At 42.9% G+C, this 15,213-nt stretch overlaps 2 protein-coding genes across 2 annotated transcripts; one reads left to right on the top strand and one right to left on the bottom strand.

The window, feature by feature from the left end:
• Positions 1-2,863: 2,863 nt before the first annotated feature.
• Positions 2,864-6,271, top strand: LOC144170384 (putative transcriptional regulatory protein Dgeo_2194). Its single transcript, XM_077700156.1, has one exon. The coding sequence runs from the start codon at positions 2,948-2,950 to the stop codon at positions 3,896-3,898; it is 951 nt and encodes a 316-aa protein (XP_077556282.1). The 5' UTR covers positions 2,864-2,947; the 3' UTR covers positions 3,899-6,271.
• A 1,327-nt stretch (positions 6,272-7,598) lies between these two features.
• On the bottom strand, positions 7,599-14,196 carry LOC144170385 (large ribosomal subunit protein mL63). The gene is made up of 3 exons (XM_077700157.1): positions 13,958-14,196; positions 11,966-12,077; positions 7,599-7,807 (listed from the first exon to the last, which is right to left on the bottom strand). Exons 1-3 carry the CDS (start codon positions 14,056-14,058, stop codon positions 7,658-7,660), a joined length of 363 nt encoding a protein of 120 aa, XP_077556283.1. The 5' UTR covers positions 14,059-14,196; the 3' UTR covers positions 7,599-7,657.
• Positions 14,197-15,213: the final 1,017 nt, after the last annotated feature.

Here is a 15,213-nt window from a genome sequence, read left to right as displayed (position 1 = left end):
TGTTTGTGAATATTGCAGTACAGCTGAAAGCTGTAAGTATCCTGGAAGGCTTCAACAATAAAATGACTCCAATGACCGTACTTCTGCTTTGGTGTCAACGGGCAGCATGTGAGCATTGATAAGTGCTTCGCTGTTGACATTTTTGTTACACAAAAACAGGCTTGATCAGGCACTGTAGCAAGTCCATGAAAAAACACGGGAAAGAAACTGGACAAAAAAGCTGCGAACACATGGACACTGTTCATCACAGCACCTTTCCTTGTACTTCAGTACTGTTATTGTCGCTGTATTTTTCCCCAAAATATAAATCAACTCTCCCAGATTCACACCTTCAGACAGAAAGCAAACATGGTGTTTGTCAATGACAAGTGATTCTACCAAACTTCAGTGGCTGTGAAAAAAGTGAGTAGCTCTACTTTCTCTGCACGGTCTGTGGTGTGAAGTTCCTTTTCCAAGTAAAACGCAAGGGCTTCTTGGCACAATACACAGAAAAAGTGCCAAATAAGCAAGTGATGCCTTCTAGCACTACACTACAGTCCTGCAGGAAAGCCAAACAACCAAGTGATCTTTTTGCTTGAGTGCAAAGCTCTGCAGAGAAGTCAAGAAAGATTCCTTTTTTGTTGACACCAGTCTAGCTGGCCAGTATCTGGCTGGTAAGTGGGCATTTGTTTAGTGACCACACCACTGCTTAGGGGCACAGTAGGCAGGCTGTTGCAGAGGCTACGAAGAAAAAATACAAGGTTCGTTCATTAAAAAGACTTCTTTGCCCAAAAAACAAATGACATCAATTTTATTGTAAACTTCAAACAAATAAGATAGTACAGAAAATGTTAGAGCAGTGGAAGTTCCATACACATTTTCCAGCTATTTCTCTATGACATCACAGAATCTTGTTTGTGCAATTGACAGCCACCAACCGAACCCACCGTAAAAAAAGCATAACTGGGCAATCGCAGTGGGGCCTCCATTCCGTTTGATCGTATCACTTGAGTGCTAACGTACAGTTAACACAGATAACTGCATTTACAGTGCACGTCCATATGACGTCACTCGTGTCCATATTACACCAATGCAGTTTGAAATTGGGATGTTTTTCACCATTTTTTTTGGTTAAACTCCCACCATTACAGCCTTGACCTTTGCCTATCAATTACATTTGCAGTGTGTTCGCTGCATATACCCATGGACACAAACAATCCGCTGAGGCTTTCACGTTCCAGGCACATCTTAAGATTCTCTTTGACGTAGACTATTGAGCCTGCATAGAACCCATGGGTTTTCATATGATGGAGACATGATGGTTGGCCAAGTGTATACCCTTCCTGTTACCGTCTGTACAGCTTCTTCTCTGACCCTATCGGCTGGGTGTCCTGAATTAAGTCCTTTGCATAAGGGAACTCGGTAAAATATGGCCAACATAGCATATACTGACACATATACAGAGACGTGAAGGTTATGCCAATGCAGCAGCTATGGCATGAAGCGCCTAGCTAGTGTACCTTTTGGAGGACCCAGTTCCTAATTTGTCGTAGCATCATGTGTGTGCCAATGTGAGGAGCTGAATGCATGATGGAAACTACCCAGCCACAATCTGGGCCACGGGATACGAGACTGCCAATGTTCTCACTCTTTCACATACTTTGTATCGCAGATGTATTTCTGCCACATTTTACTGTAGTGAAATGGCTCACCACTACAGCTGCAATAATTTCTTCTGAAAAATCTTTTCAAGCGCTGAATACCATGCATTTATGATGCAAGAAGCCCATGATCACCAGACTTTTCCGCGCACAAAACTTATTTCGGGTAAACAATTCTAAGCCACAATTCAGTCCACTCGAAAATACATACAAAAAACGCGACAAACTGCAGATTTTCGGGTCTTCTTTGCTAATCTCCTTAAAGGGGAAACTACTGTGCTGGGTTGTACGCGGTACATGTGTGGGAACACCAATGATTACCTTTTCTAGCTATCCGTGGTTTGCACTTCTAATGCGCACATGCGACCAGTAAAATATCAGTGGCCGCGTCCAGCCTACGTCCTGAGCACTGTAAGTTCCGCGCTGCTGTCATTTTGAAAACACACCGCGATTTCAGGCCACCCATTTAAGCATTCTGAACTTGCCGTGGGGCAAACTGTTGACAGCAGATGTCGCCGCGCGGACATGCCGCAGCAGGCTCACATAATCACGCTCGGACGGTGTCTTTTCTTGCGTGGGACGTGGGTTGTTCGAACGGGGCCACTCGGCTGCGCGATGTCGTAGATCTAACGCAGGTACCATCGGCATACAGCAGGCGGTCACAGGTCAGCATTACTCGAGAGGATTTCGCTACCGTGTGGAAAGGCTGGCTTGGTGCCCGCATACGGCAACGTTCTCGCACATTCTGATAGTGCTTCTAACTCTATCAACTCTGCTTCTTCTACGTTGTCGACCCAAGAAATTCAGGCATTCAGGGCTTTCGGCACTTTCGGATACGCCATACCGCCAGCAGCGGCAGCATCGGCGGCTTCCGCAAGAACGAACAAAAAACTTCTTTTATAAAACTTCTAGCAAATGAGTGGCTTCCTAATTTTTTATTAAAATGTAAAAAAATGTGCTTTTTGTATTCTACTACGCAAACTAATAACAATTGCTGTTAATATGACGTCACTATGACGTATATATGACGTCACGCGGGGCAGGAGCCGTTGCGAGGGGGCTAAATCTCGTGCCCCGCGCGGGGTTCCAGACGCTGCCTATTATAAAATAAATATACGTTGCCAAATCAGGTACATTTAAACTTTTTTTGCAAAAATACTCTATTAAATTTTTTTGTTTATTGAAATTTGTTTTGGATTTTTACTCTAGTTATCATTTCCGGTTCCGGATTCTGCTCACATGGTGCTTCGTTGTAGAGTGTAAGATTTTACGTTTGCCGTGTACTTTTGTAATACTGCAACGAAAAAATGCTCGTTAAAGCTCTTTGCCGGCTACCTATAAGTCCATTGCGGGTGCTAGAGTCATCAAAGCTTGAATACCTTAGGCTAAACGTTTCCAGAAGACTATGTGCCCGTGCCCTTGTGAGTGCTCCCGGCGCTGGCGTGCCGGTGCTTGCTGGTCGGCTACTTGAGCCGAGGGTCGTCACCTGTCACGTCTGGGAAAGTCGGCGTTACGCCGGTCACAGCCACTGGCAGAACATTCGCCACATAAAGGCCGCGAAGGACGCGCACAAGATGTCCATGACGGACAAGCACATGCGCCTCATCGAAGTCGCCGTGAAGGCCGGAGGCGGGAGCACGGACCCTAAGCTAAACCGGGCGCTGGCGCACGCAATCGAGAGTGCCAAGAAGACGCAGGTCGTATCCAACGCAAATATCGAAGTGGCCATTAAAAGGGGAGCAGGCATGGATAAACCGAAGAACCTGAAGAAGGCCAACTACGAAATCATCATGGAGCACGGCGTACTCCTGGTTCTCGACGTTGAGACCGGCAACATAAGCAAGTTCGGAGCGGACCTGAAAGCGATCTGTAAGAAGCACACGTGCAGGATAGCCACAAGAGGTGGCGTCAAGGAACAGTTCCAGCAGAAGGGGTTCGTCCGCGTCAGCGGTCGGGAAGACGGCGGTGCCCTGGACCCTGACGCAGCTCTCGAAGTTGGCATTGAGCATGGCGCTGAGGACGTGACGGAGATCGACGGCGAGTCCAAGATGTGCGAGTTTATCTGCGATCCTAACGACTATTTTGCCCTGTCCAAGGCGCTGTCTACCAACGGCTACGTGATCGCCGAGTGTGGTCTCAAGTTTGTGCCCCATGTGACCGTCACTGTTCCTGAAGAGCACATCGAAACCGTCGGCAAACTTTGCGATGACCTCGAAGAACATTCAGATATCGTTGCAATCCATACAAATCTTGCGTAGTGTCCGTAATGAGGAGCATCTCTGCATGGCAACATTCTGCACCCATCTGTGTGACATAATTAATTTAGGCGCCATAAACGACTTTCTTCTAAAATACCGTGTCAATTGCTGTGACATGCTGCCCGGCCCCATTCTTGCCTTCCTTTTGTCAGTGAAGTAGTGGTAATCTACTTTGTCCGATGAATTGATGCAAACGTATTCTTTATTTAGTTGTTTAGTCGGAGCAGTGAGCTTTTAGAAAACATCTTTCGGTTCATGTGGTAGGTTAAGGCCCCGGTAAAAGGCCAGGTATGTGTACGTAAACCTACATGCGTGCTAGCAATGCTACTGTCCACTGCATTGCATAAAATAAATTGCATGACCTGCATTTTTGAAGGCCAAATTGAAATGCACTAAAAATCAGAACTGAGCAGTGTGCTTGATGCTAGAAGCCAGAGTAGAGGACATGTAATAATTAATATAGCAGATATTTTAAATCATAAGCTGAACCTAAATAGGACAAAAGTCCTGTATAACCTGCATGGTGAACCACTGTTCACTGCCTGCATTGATGCATATTTTTGTTGGTAGTGCAGTGAACAGAGGCAAGTGCTAGAAATAATTATCTCAAAGATGCAATGCAGTTTGTGCCATGGGCAAGCAAGTTGGCACTGCCAGAGGGTCCCACACCTCAAGTTGGCGTCTGTTTCCCGGAAAGCAGCGCACAAGATCATTTCAAAACGTGTTCCTAATTAAATGTTCTCCGTTCTAAAGCATTGGTTCCTAAAGGGAACATGTCGGCTGTTAATCATGCTAGTACTATGGTCATGAAGCTTGCCTTCAAAGGGGCCATGAAGACAAAATAAAACTTTGTTCAAAATTTTGTTCAATTTCAATGTTCAAAACCCGTTCAGCTCCATTCCAGCCACAAGACGTTTTTAAAACCAAAACAACGGAAGAAATGTTGAACACCTTGTAAATTTCACACTACAATGATGTAATATGAGCAGCAGTGACATAACACGGCCATCCCTGAAAACAGTCATCAGTGTGTTAAATAACCAGTGGCATAAATCCAGAAAAATCACAAGGGGGGGGGGGGGACACACACATCTTGCATTCGTGGCCATTTTGTTTTTTTTTATAAATACAGTAGCTGACCGTTTTTTCGGACTCCAAAAAGTTGAACTTGCTGTATATTCCGGATTTTCCCAAGGAACTGCCAGTTGTCCCATAGGAGTAATGACGGATTCGGACTGCTCCTTCTTTCGGACTATTTTTCGTTCCCCTCCAGGTCCGAAAAATTGGTCGGCCACTGTATAGGTTTTAAGGAATATTCCGCGCAATGGGGGGTCAGGAACTCCCTGACCCTCCCATATCTATGCCACTAACTGCACATCAGCATTCCAATGTGGTCAAACGGAACTGGAGGCCCCGCTACAATTGCGCAGTCAAGTTTCTTATGGCTTAAGCCACACCAACAAGGTTAGGTGAAGTCAGCAAAATCACTGAAACGTGGCTGGGGAGTCGCCTCTTCTTCATCTGTTTTCTTTATTATGTAGACTATCTGTTCAAACTTTGCAATAAAGTTTGCATTATTGTTATCAGGACAAAGCAGTCTTTGTGGTGAACAGAACTGGTATTTTGTCTTCATGGCCCCTTAAAGGCTGCTACACTGCAAACACACTAGCACTGCAGTGAAGGTGAAAAAAGTGGCAACAGTGAGGAAAATCATTTGCTCTTCTATGCCAATTGTAATATTAATGACAGTTTACGCCAGAGGAGGCAATAACTGCTAGGCTGGGCTCATCAGTCCTAATCAATTTGATCACTGAAGTGCGATCATCGTGTGAACCGTGTCGCAGAAGCGTTGATGCGAGGAAACTGCTTTCATTGTCTGAACACTGGATCCGAAGATGGGGCTAAAATATCTGTAGTGCCAGCAGATTCAGTAAAGTATTCACGCTGTATTGTAGACCAGTGTGACCCCTTTCTTCTAGAAGTACTAAGTCACAGAACTTGAGATACGGCACATTTAAACCTGCTCAAATTGTGGGATAAAAATCCGGTAAACTTGAGCAATTCGTAGATTACATTTCAGTGAACCTAGTTTTATATTCAAATAATGCTTGCGTGAATCGCAGCATTTCAACTTCAGGATATTTGGGCAATAAAATTGAAGGCATTAAAAAGTTCGTATTGCAAACGTACGGGCTTTGTTATTAACTGTTTTAGGTATTACTTAGAGCACGTCAGAGCTGCAACCATTTGACATTTAGAACGACTGTATTCTCACTGTGCAACGGGAGTGCGCGCTGCCCAGCTTCACGTAAAAACAATGGATACTGACAGACTTCTAATGTTGCCTGCATAATAAAGGAGCTGCTAAGCTGATCCCTTTGTTTGTTCTAATCTTTAAATTATTTTGTTTTAAAAGCTCGTGCTAAGCTACAGCAACTATCTGAGAAACTTGACAAGGAACTCTCCTAAGGAATCCTCTGGAATATTTATTTATGGGAAGAAAACAATTTCGGGTAAACATTTGATTTTGCTCCAAAATAAACCAAAAATGTAAAATCTTGGATAAGTTACACATGTGCATAAAGTGTTCCTGCAATTGCAATATTAATTTTTTAAGAGAACAAATTGTCCATCCAAACACTGGAATTCCTGGCACTTTCAACTTGCAGGGTAATCAGGAACAGCCATTCCACAAATTAGTAAAAGTGATCCACAGCAGTGCAGACACTTATTAGCTACAGTTGAACCTCGTTATAAGAGAAATGGATGTAAGAGACAAATGGGTATAAGAGACACTATTCACCCACATGGTTGGCCGCCCCATCTTTCCCATTAAATTTACCTCTTTTATAACAGACATCGGATGTAGAAGTCAGTTGGTTATAAGGGACAAGTCATCCTTGAACTCTAATCAACAATCTCGCTTGTAACAGACACTTTAACTTCAGATGCAGTGCCACCAGGCACTAATTGCAGTTGCTTCCATTGTGGAAACACAGCTGGACGACAGACGCCTGCAGTCGCCATTTATTATAACTTCAGCAAACACACAGTGGTGGTTCAGTCAGTTATGAAATGACGATGAGAAGCCCTGCCAATGGAAATGCAACTTACAGAAGTGGTTGAAGCTTACTGCCATCCATTGGAGCGCGACTGCACATGTGGGCTCTCCCACTTGCGTAGCTCCCAATCAAGAAGCATCGCAGATGCGGAGTCCTGCAAGCATGATGAATTGCCTGAGCACACAGCGGAAGAAGCTGTGTGCTCTGGCTATTCATCAGGCTTGTGAACTCAACATCTACGATTCATCTTCCGCAAACAGTGAAAGGAAAGAAAGCTTGTAGAATCGGTTGTAAAAAACAGCGTAAATACAGTCGTAACGCAAACAAACATTCAGAACTGTTTCATAAATACTGGGGTCCAAACATAAATTATAATGAATCTTTTGCAACATGCTGTAGCGTTATTTTGAGCTTAGTTTAGTCATACGGTGCCTACATTGACCTAGGGTCTGATTAGTAAGTGAAAACATGGTTCCCTGCTTATAAGAGACGTCTCGTATAAGAGACAGAAACTGCTCCCCGGTACGTGTCTCTTATAAAGGGGTTCAACTGTATTTCAGAATTATTTTCAGATGTACTCGGCAAGCACAATTCGCACGGTCGAGCAAATATGAATGGTTGAGATGAATGGGCAAGTATGTACATAACAAAGCTTTATTTCTTTCACTCACGAGCACTACACGAACCTACACCACAACTACTCCTCCCACTGCCTGTCGACGTTGATGTGGGTGAGCAGGTCTGCGGCAAAGAGGCTCTTGAGGGGCTTCCGACTTGGCTGTGGAATACGGTCGTATTTGAGAAGCCTACGCCTGATGAACTCCTTGGGCATGTGCTTTTCTTCCTCCTGAAAGAAGCCAAGAAAGCATCGTGTCAGCTACTGAATTTCCATGCAGCACCAGAGACTTAAAAAAAAAAAGGAAGTTGTAGGACAGTTTTCTCATCTACAGCGTACGGTCAAGCCTGAAAAAATATCCAGGATTTATTCCAACTTCGATGAATTGGTAATAACACATTTTATGACGACAGGTAATGTTATTTCAAGTATGTATGGTGCAGGATCCCCCAGGCTCTTCACTGTGATGACGATGGTGATGCTAACAGGTAAGAGCACAGAGATACACTCTTGCTTGGAGATAGGCATACACCACATTCTACGATAAAAACTAGCCATATAAACGTTTTGTAGGGGTCGACCAGCTATCACGTGGTATGTCTCACCTTTGTGCTGATGGGTGACACTATTTGCTACCGGAAAACAATTATTATCGGCCAGTTAGGCGGTATCAGACTCGTATGGCGGCATCAGAATGAGGCATCAGACAAACATGCCTAGAAAAAAGAGAACTCCGGGGCACCTAAACACTTTTATGAGTTGTGAATCCAAAAGCATTAATGCCCCATCCAACGCCTCTGAGTGGTCCTTTAAGGGGGCACACTGCTCTTAAAACAGCTTGCTTTAATTTTTAAGTAAACTCTGTGAAACTTGTCAATCTTGCTCCTTTTTTTCCACTGATTTTAAATTCATTATTTTTCGAGTAAGTCAATTAGTTACCAACATAATTAGAGACAATTAGCCATTTTTGGAGGAACAATAGACAACACAGTGTTGGCCATAGAACTGTAATCTTTATATTTTCCAGTACTATGAACCCTGGTGAGTGCAATAAGAGAATCAGTTTCTTGATGCACTGCTTGGAACCGATTTTACACCTCATTAAACCTTGGTGGCACCAGTGGCAAAGAATCATTTTGAGTGCCCATTTCAAACACCGAAGTTTAATGAGCTGTAAAACTAGTTCCAAGCGATGCATCAAAAAACTGCTTCTATTATTGCATTCACCAGGGTTCATAGTATCGAAAAATATAGAGATTACAGTTTTATTCACAACACTGTTTTGCCTATTGTTCCTCCAAAAATGACACGCGTGTTAACACTGCTCGTGCACTGTTTTTGGTGCAGCGCCATACGACCACAGGTCTTAGTAGATGCCGCACGATGGCACCGTTAAAGAAGCCATGAAGAGAAAATACAACTTCGTTTAATTTGAAAGAACTGGGATTCAGTATCTCACTCAGCTCCATTACATCCACAAAAGATGTTTTTTTAACGAAAAAAAAGCAAGAAGTATTTAAAAACTTTCAAATTTTGCGCCATAGTGACGTGTTATGAGCAAGAATGACGTCATACGGGCCAACAATAAAACATAATTTTCAGTGCGTTAACTGCACGTTAGCATTCAAGTGATGCGGTCAAATGGAACTAGAGGCCCCATTATAGACGTCCAGTCATGTGTCGTCGCAACAGGTCTCTTAGGCGGCCGCCAATCGCACAAACAAGGTTCCATGACGTCATAGAAAAGTTGCGGGAAATCGGCTAGTGGGTCGCGACTGCTTCAAACGTTTTCTTTAATATTTCCGTTATTTGTTCGAAGATTGCGATGATATTGGTATCATTGTTATCGGGACTAAGCAGTCTTTCTAAAAAACCCAACTTGTATTTTGTCTTCATGGCTCCTTTAAGGGCACAGGGTAAGCCCTATACTTCCCATGCATTTTTGGCCATTTTGAGGTACATTTTTCTCGGCATCTAATAAAGGTATCTACATAACGTATATATCATTTTCTTTAAAATTTTGTGCTCTTTTAACTGTACTAGAATTATGAACATTCTTAAGGAATTCAGTTTTTTATAATTTTTTGTCCGTTAGTACCAAAATTTTGGCATTATGTTAGTATTAAAAGTTGTGTACCAAAAAAACTGTTACGTGCATATTTTCAATTCTAGTACAGCAGGTGTGACAAGTTATGTAGATGACAGGGAAAAAAAATCAGCTCGTTGTCTTGGAAGATATAGGAAATAATGGTACCTATGTAAGAAAAAACATTGTTTTGAGATAATTGAGTTTAAAGTAAAAAAAAGGTGAAAAACAATACATCTTTGCTAAAAACACCACTGGAGCCATTTATTTAAAAAGCACCAGCTTCATAATCACTGTCAAAGTCATTTTTTTGCTTTTCGCCCGGTCGTCTGTCCTTCCTTGACTATTTTGTGCACCATCATACAGATCTGTTCACAAAGTATTTTGCTTGTGGTCAACATCTTTAAGCCACTTGATGGTGCTGTTGCTTCCAAGTTTTGGTCTGAATGATTTCAAAATGCTGGCGCATGCGTTGCTTCATCATTTATTAAAAGAACAGCATCCAATTTTGCAATCATTAGAGTGTGAAGCCCAAAAAAGATGTTTTTTTTGTGCGCAGCTTCGAAGGGCAAATGTGGAAAAAACGTGCAACAGGGTCTTGGGATTGCCCTTGCTGAAAAATCAGCCATGCAATGGTTGCTATGCAATTTCTTAATAGAGCTGGTTCCAGAAAAGCATTTTGATTTGAAACTGGAAGTTTTTTGATGAAAAAAATGACAATAAACCCTGAAAACATTCTTAAGAGGATGTGGGCACTTACTACTTGCTTGCGGGAAAACTGCTTTTTAGCGAGAAATAATACTTTTTCAGGCAAGTGTGAATATTGAAAATGTGCACAAGAAATTGAACTTCCTAATTGCGAAGAAAAACAAAAAGTCATTTTTCGAAAATTTCGCCTTACCCTGTGCCCTTAACAAATAACGGTGCCATCGTGCCAACAAATAACCTCATTCACATCACTAAGAAAAGAGATTCGGCGGGAATGTACCTTGCTGCTCACCTAATTGCTACCTCTCAAATTAGCTTGCTTAAATTACTCATGTTGGCTCAGCACACATCTCTAAAACCCATTTAAGAGTCAACGGCCACAATGAATTCCCTAGGTCTACCGTTAGTCAGATCAGAACACCATGGAGCCGCAGTGGCATAGGGAAGGCGTGCTAGACTAGCATTCTGGAGGCCTGGAGTCCCATCCTGACCCAAATTTACCTAATCTTCTCTTCAATTTTATGCTCTTTGATATGCCAGCCATAGTCATGCATGTTTAGGTGCCGTTTCTCTCTTACAGACACCAGATGATGGATTTTTGCTCAGTGAGCCACTTCATACTTTTGTGTCGAAGGTAATCTCTCAATCTGATGAGAGCAGTTCATAGTGGCTTCGGCAAGATATGTCCTGCCCAAGATGCAACATCTTTCGCTGCAAAGGAGCAGTTCAACGCAACATACGGAGCGCGTATATCAAAGCTTCTAGTACTTCAAAGCTAGCCCACTGCAGCTCATAAACAACAGAGCTATGAATCAGAGACAAAAATTTTACATAAAAAGTTTGCAAAGCACTGAAAAATGTCCTGCACTAGACTTCGTTGCATTAAAACCAATTCTTGTTGAGTCCAGCAATTTTATTAGTACAAATTTACAGCATTTGAAAATAGTAAACCAATAAACAGGGGATATGCCACTGGTGAGAAGAATACAATGTGCAAGTACGCAGACTTGGATGCCCTTGCTCATAGATAGTATAGGACTGACAAACTGTAAACATTTAATGTAGGGCCTCACACTGCGAGCAAAATGCTCATGATCCTGAACTGAGCTAGTTCTTTAGTAACTGTGAAACCTAACTAAATTCACACCTTCAGGCTAATAAATCAGTACACTGTAACAGCAGTTAATAAGATACTATGTGGCAAGACATATCTGCATTTCCTGCGAGAGATAAGAAGTGATGTGTTTAAATTTTTCGTTGATCAACCAGTTCAACTTCTGAACATGCCATACACTACATGTACAAAAACAGCGCTGCTCAGAAATGCTTGCACAAATATTGCAGCAGCTTGATTCGAAATTTTAATATCTACATGTTTATGTTTTAATGCAGAACACAGAAGTTAACACAGGTGTTTATCGTTCACCACGCCTCAGTTGCCCAGCATTGGTAATCCAGACATCAACATTTGCTGAATACAGCGGCACATGTGCATAATAGAGGCTTTGCAGCAAGGTTTCCAACAACGCAATGAAAATCTTCCACACGGGCCCAAGACAATAGCAATAATAGCAAAAAATTTCAAAGCAGCTTACGACGGTCAGAAATGGTCGGCTCAGGTACATCATTGTTTCTTCTTCAATGGCCAACTTTTTCCAGAGGTCCAACTTGATTTTGGGGGTCACCGGTGGCACGACCCTGTGTTTCCTGAATGAAAGAAAATCGTGGCATGAGCAAATGAAACTAATGTCACACAGCAGGATGCCAGTTTTACCATTAGCGGTGCCTTTTTAGGTCGCACACCAAGAATGACCGCTAGAGAAGCTGGCTGAACTAACGACAACTAGTAGCAACCGTCGTAACATGTGCTTGGGGAACATACCGTAAATCACCAAAAATCACAGTTGACTGTCGTTCTAGTTGGCTTTGGTGGGGCTACTTGTGTGGCAGGGACCATTTCAAGAAAGGCACACACAGTTGCACGATAATAGATCATTACGGCTAGCTTGCCCAAGTTAGGTCTGAGAGATAATAAGAAACTATATAACTCATGTCAACCTGATGAAATTCCAATGCTTATAACTTGAGGTTAATATCTCAATCAAACAAAGGACTTTTACAGTTGCTAGTGCCGAGACATGAACACATTGGACCTGGGCTGTTTTATGAAATATTTTGTTCTGAAATTACCATTCTCGACACGTGACAACACAAGCTTATTGACTAGTTAGTGCATTGTGTTCACTTTGGATTGACAAATTTACCAAGCAATGCATGCCAACATATGCCGGCAGTTTTTATTGTTAAATTTAGTTCCTTCTTCATCTTCAAGGCCCCATTTCATCTAAAAAATGTTTCCCTTTTCACCCATAGAGTAAGCTAGTGAGAAACTCCATATGTTTTCACCGATGCCAAACCACCTGCTAACTTTAAGCACAGTCGCTACGTCAAGAAAGCATAACTTTGGCGGCAAGACAGACCCTTTCATAATAGCCCGCGAGTTCAGTGTTGCACACCTTATTCTCTCCGCAGCAGCCCGAGCTAAAACGTCACACTGCGAGTGCAAAAGTGGCAAAATAAGCAAAGGAGAGCCAGTCTTTATCACCTTCTTGTGTGCCGTGTTTCTTTTGCCCGAATGAATTTCCCGAGCGATTCCCAACACCACTAGGTCACAATTCATACTTAAAAGAATCGTAAGAAGTTTAAGTTCAGCATAAACTAAGTCATCCAACATTTTAGTTCTTTCTCCAGCAGTCTAATTTAAAGTTGAACCATGTTCACGCACTTATACATTGGTTAGATCAGTATTATTAGTTTAGTTAGATCATATTGCTGGTGTCTGGATTGTGAAGTGGCCTTATTAAGTTATTTCTGCTTCCTTTGCAGTAATGCCATGCACGTAACTTTCGTTTAGCCATTAACAGCAGCAGCTCAAGCACAACAGTTTCAGCTCCTGTTGCACTGTGAACTGGCACGATCAGTCCGCTAAAAAAAATTAATATGCCAGCACCTTGACCAATAAAGTTTATTCATCATCATCATAACCATGCTATGGCGCACAAACAGGCCGGGTGTCGTTCAATCTGATTGGCTAGATGCAAGTTTGGAGACATCACTATTTATGTCAACCTTCATCTCAGACTGTTTTTAACACAGTTTTCAGCGCCTGCACTTAAACAAACCTGTATTTAATAGGATGATTACGCTTATAGCGCGCAGGTAGCGTCATCCGCTGGTTCGGCCTCTACAGGACTTCGCACACGCAATTATGCCCACGTTATCTTCCATTCAAGGACGACCATATCTCTTCCACAAAGCGCATAGCTCCCTTTGTGGTGGGGTTAGTGACCAGCGGTCGGTGTACTTTAAAGGCCCCGCCATACATCCTGACGACATCAGATAAGCGACCGACGGCTTCCGTTGACGAAACAAAACGAGCAAAAGCCGGCGCCCCGCGTTGCAAGTTTTAGTTCAGTAAGTCAAGAGGGCAGTTTTTCTCTTCTTCTTTTTAACTTTCAGTGTACACTTTCGTTTTGTTGGTAGGAGGAAAGCAAAACGATTCGGGCAAGAACGTCTTTTCAACTCACCCAATGCTGATCTTCCCAGGAATATGTTTAACGAAATGAAACCTGGGGCCTCCGAAGCCTCGTCTTTTGAACACTCCCAGTAAGACATCTGTTAGCCTCATATTTTCTGTAATAGACGCACCGCAGATCACGAATGGCAGACACGAAGTGAAAACTATCACTATTTCTTGCTGCAGCGCAAAAGCGGTTACTTCCACATGTTTTCCGCCATCTTGAAAATGTTAACGAGTGATGCGATCGCGATTTTATGCTGAGCTGGTCCGGAGGCGCACGGCAATGATCATAGCGCCAAATTTAAAAGAAGGTACAGGAACGCTCTAGCAGCAAGCTTCAAGACCACTGTAGGTGTGGCACAGAACGCACGAAAGGGAAAGTTTCAACTTAATATCACGCTCGAAAAACCTTCACATACAGGGGGAATTAAAGGAAATGCGGACAACGGAGTACACGCCTCCGCAGTTCCTTCAGAGTGTTTGAAAGTGCTGCGTACTCTTGGGGAAGCGCTTGATCAGGAAGCGACGAAGGTCATTTATTTTGAGTCACATTTTTACGCTATGTCGCCACTGAGTAGAATGGGAGTGTCTGTTATCTATAATTCGGCAGCCAAGTGCGCAGCAGGCAGATTGCAGTTGGCATGGCCCTTCGACGATCACCCTGCTCAGTGGCGACGCAGCGTGAAAAAGCGACTCAAAATAAATGACTGGCGTTGCTTCTTGATCAAGAATTTTCCGTGAAAGTAGGCTGCACTATTATACGCTGTCGAAGAACTGCGCATAAGCACAGTTTACTGACTTTGCAGCCAGATGGTGCAGCAAGCGTCGGAGGCTCTGCGCTCCATCTGTATTCCTTTTAATGCACCCTGTATAGGTGCCGTCAAAAGTAATTAAAACACGATCTCGTAAATTTACAGGAATTTCTTCTTCTGGGAACTGCCTGGCTGCATTGGTTAAGGAGCCCTGGAGTCCTTCCTAACAAAAAAGCTTCCTGTGAACGGGTAATGGCTGTCGTAAAGCTAGTGAGCAAATATTTTGTGATATTCACAAATTCTCGTTCCACTTACTTATGACGGCGCCTGTACATTAGCTTTCCTTTAATTTCACTGTTACGCAAGCGTTTGAAATTTCGTAAACTACATGGCGTAGTTCAAATGTGGTATGTTTGTGGTATATATGTATACAACATTCGCGGACTATTTAGATAACACCTTCCCTTAAAATACTGACGAAATGACTAAAGTGTGCTTTCGTGGGGCATTG

Source organism: Haemaphysalis longicornis, unplaced genomic scaffold (genome assembly GCF_048455015.1).
Source record: "Haemaphysalis longicornis isolate Haplotype H1 unplaced genomic scaffold, Haemaphysalis longicornis Haplotype H1 scaffold_2, whole genome shotgun sequence".
NCBI lineage: Eukaryota > Metazoa > Arthropoda > Arachnida > Ixodida > Ixodidae > Haemaphysalis > Haemaphysalis longicornis.
This window is presented reverse-complemented; position numbering and strand designations above follow the sequence as displayed.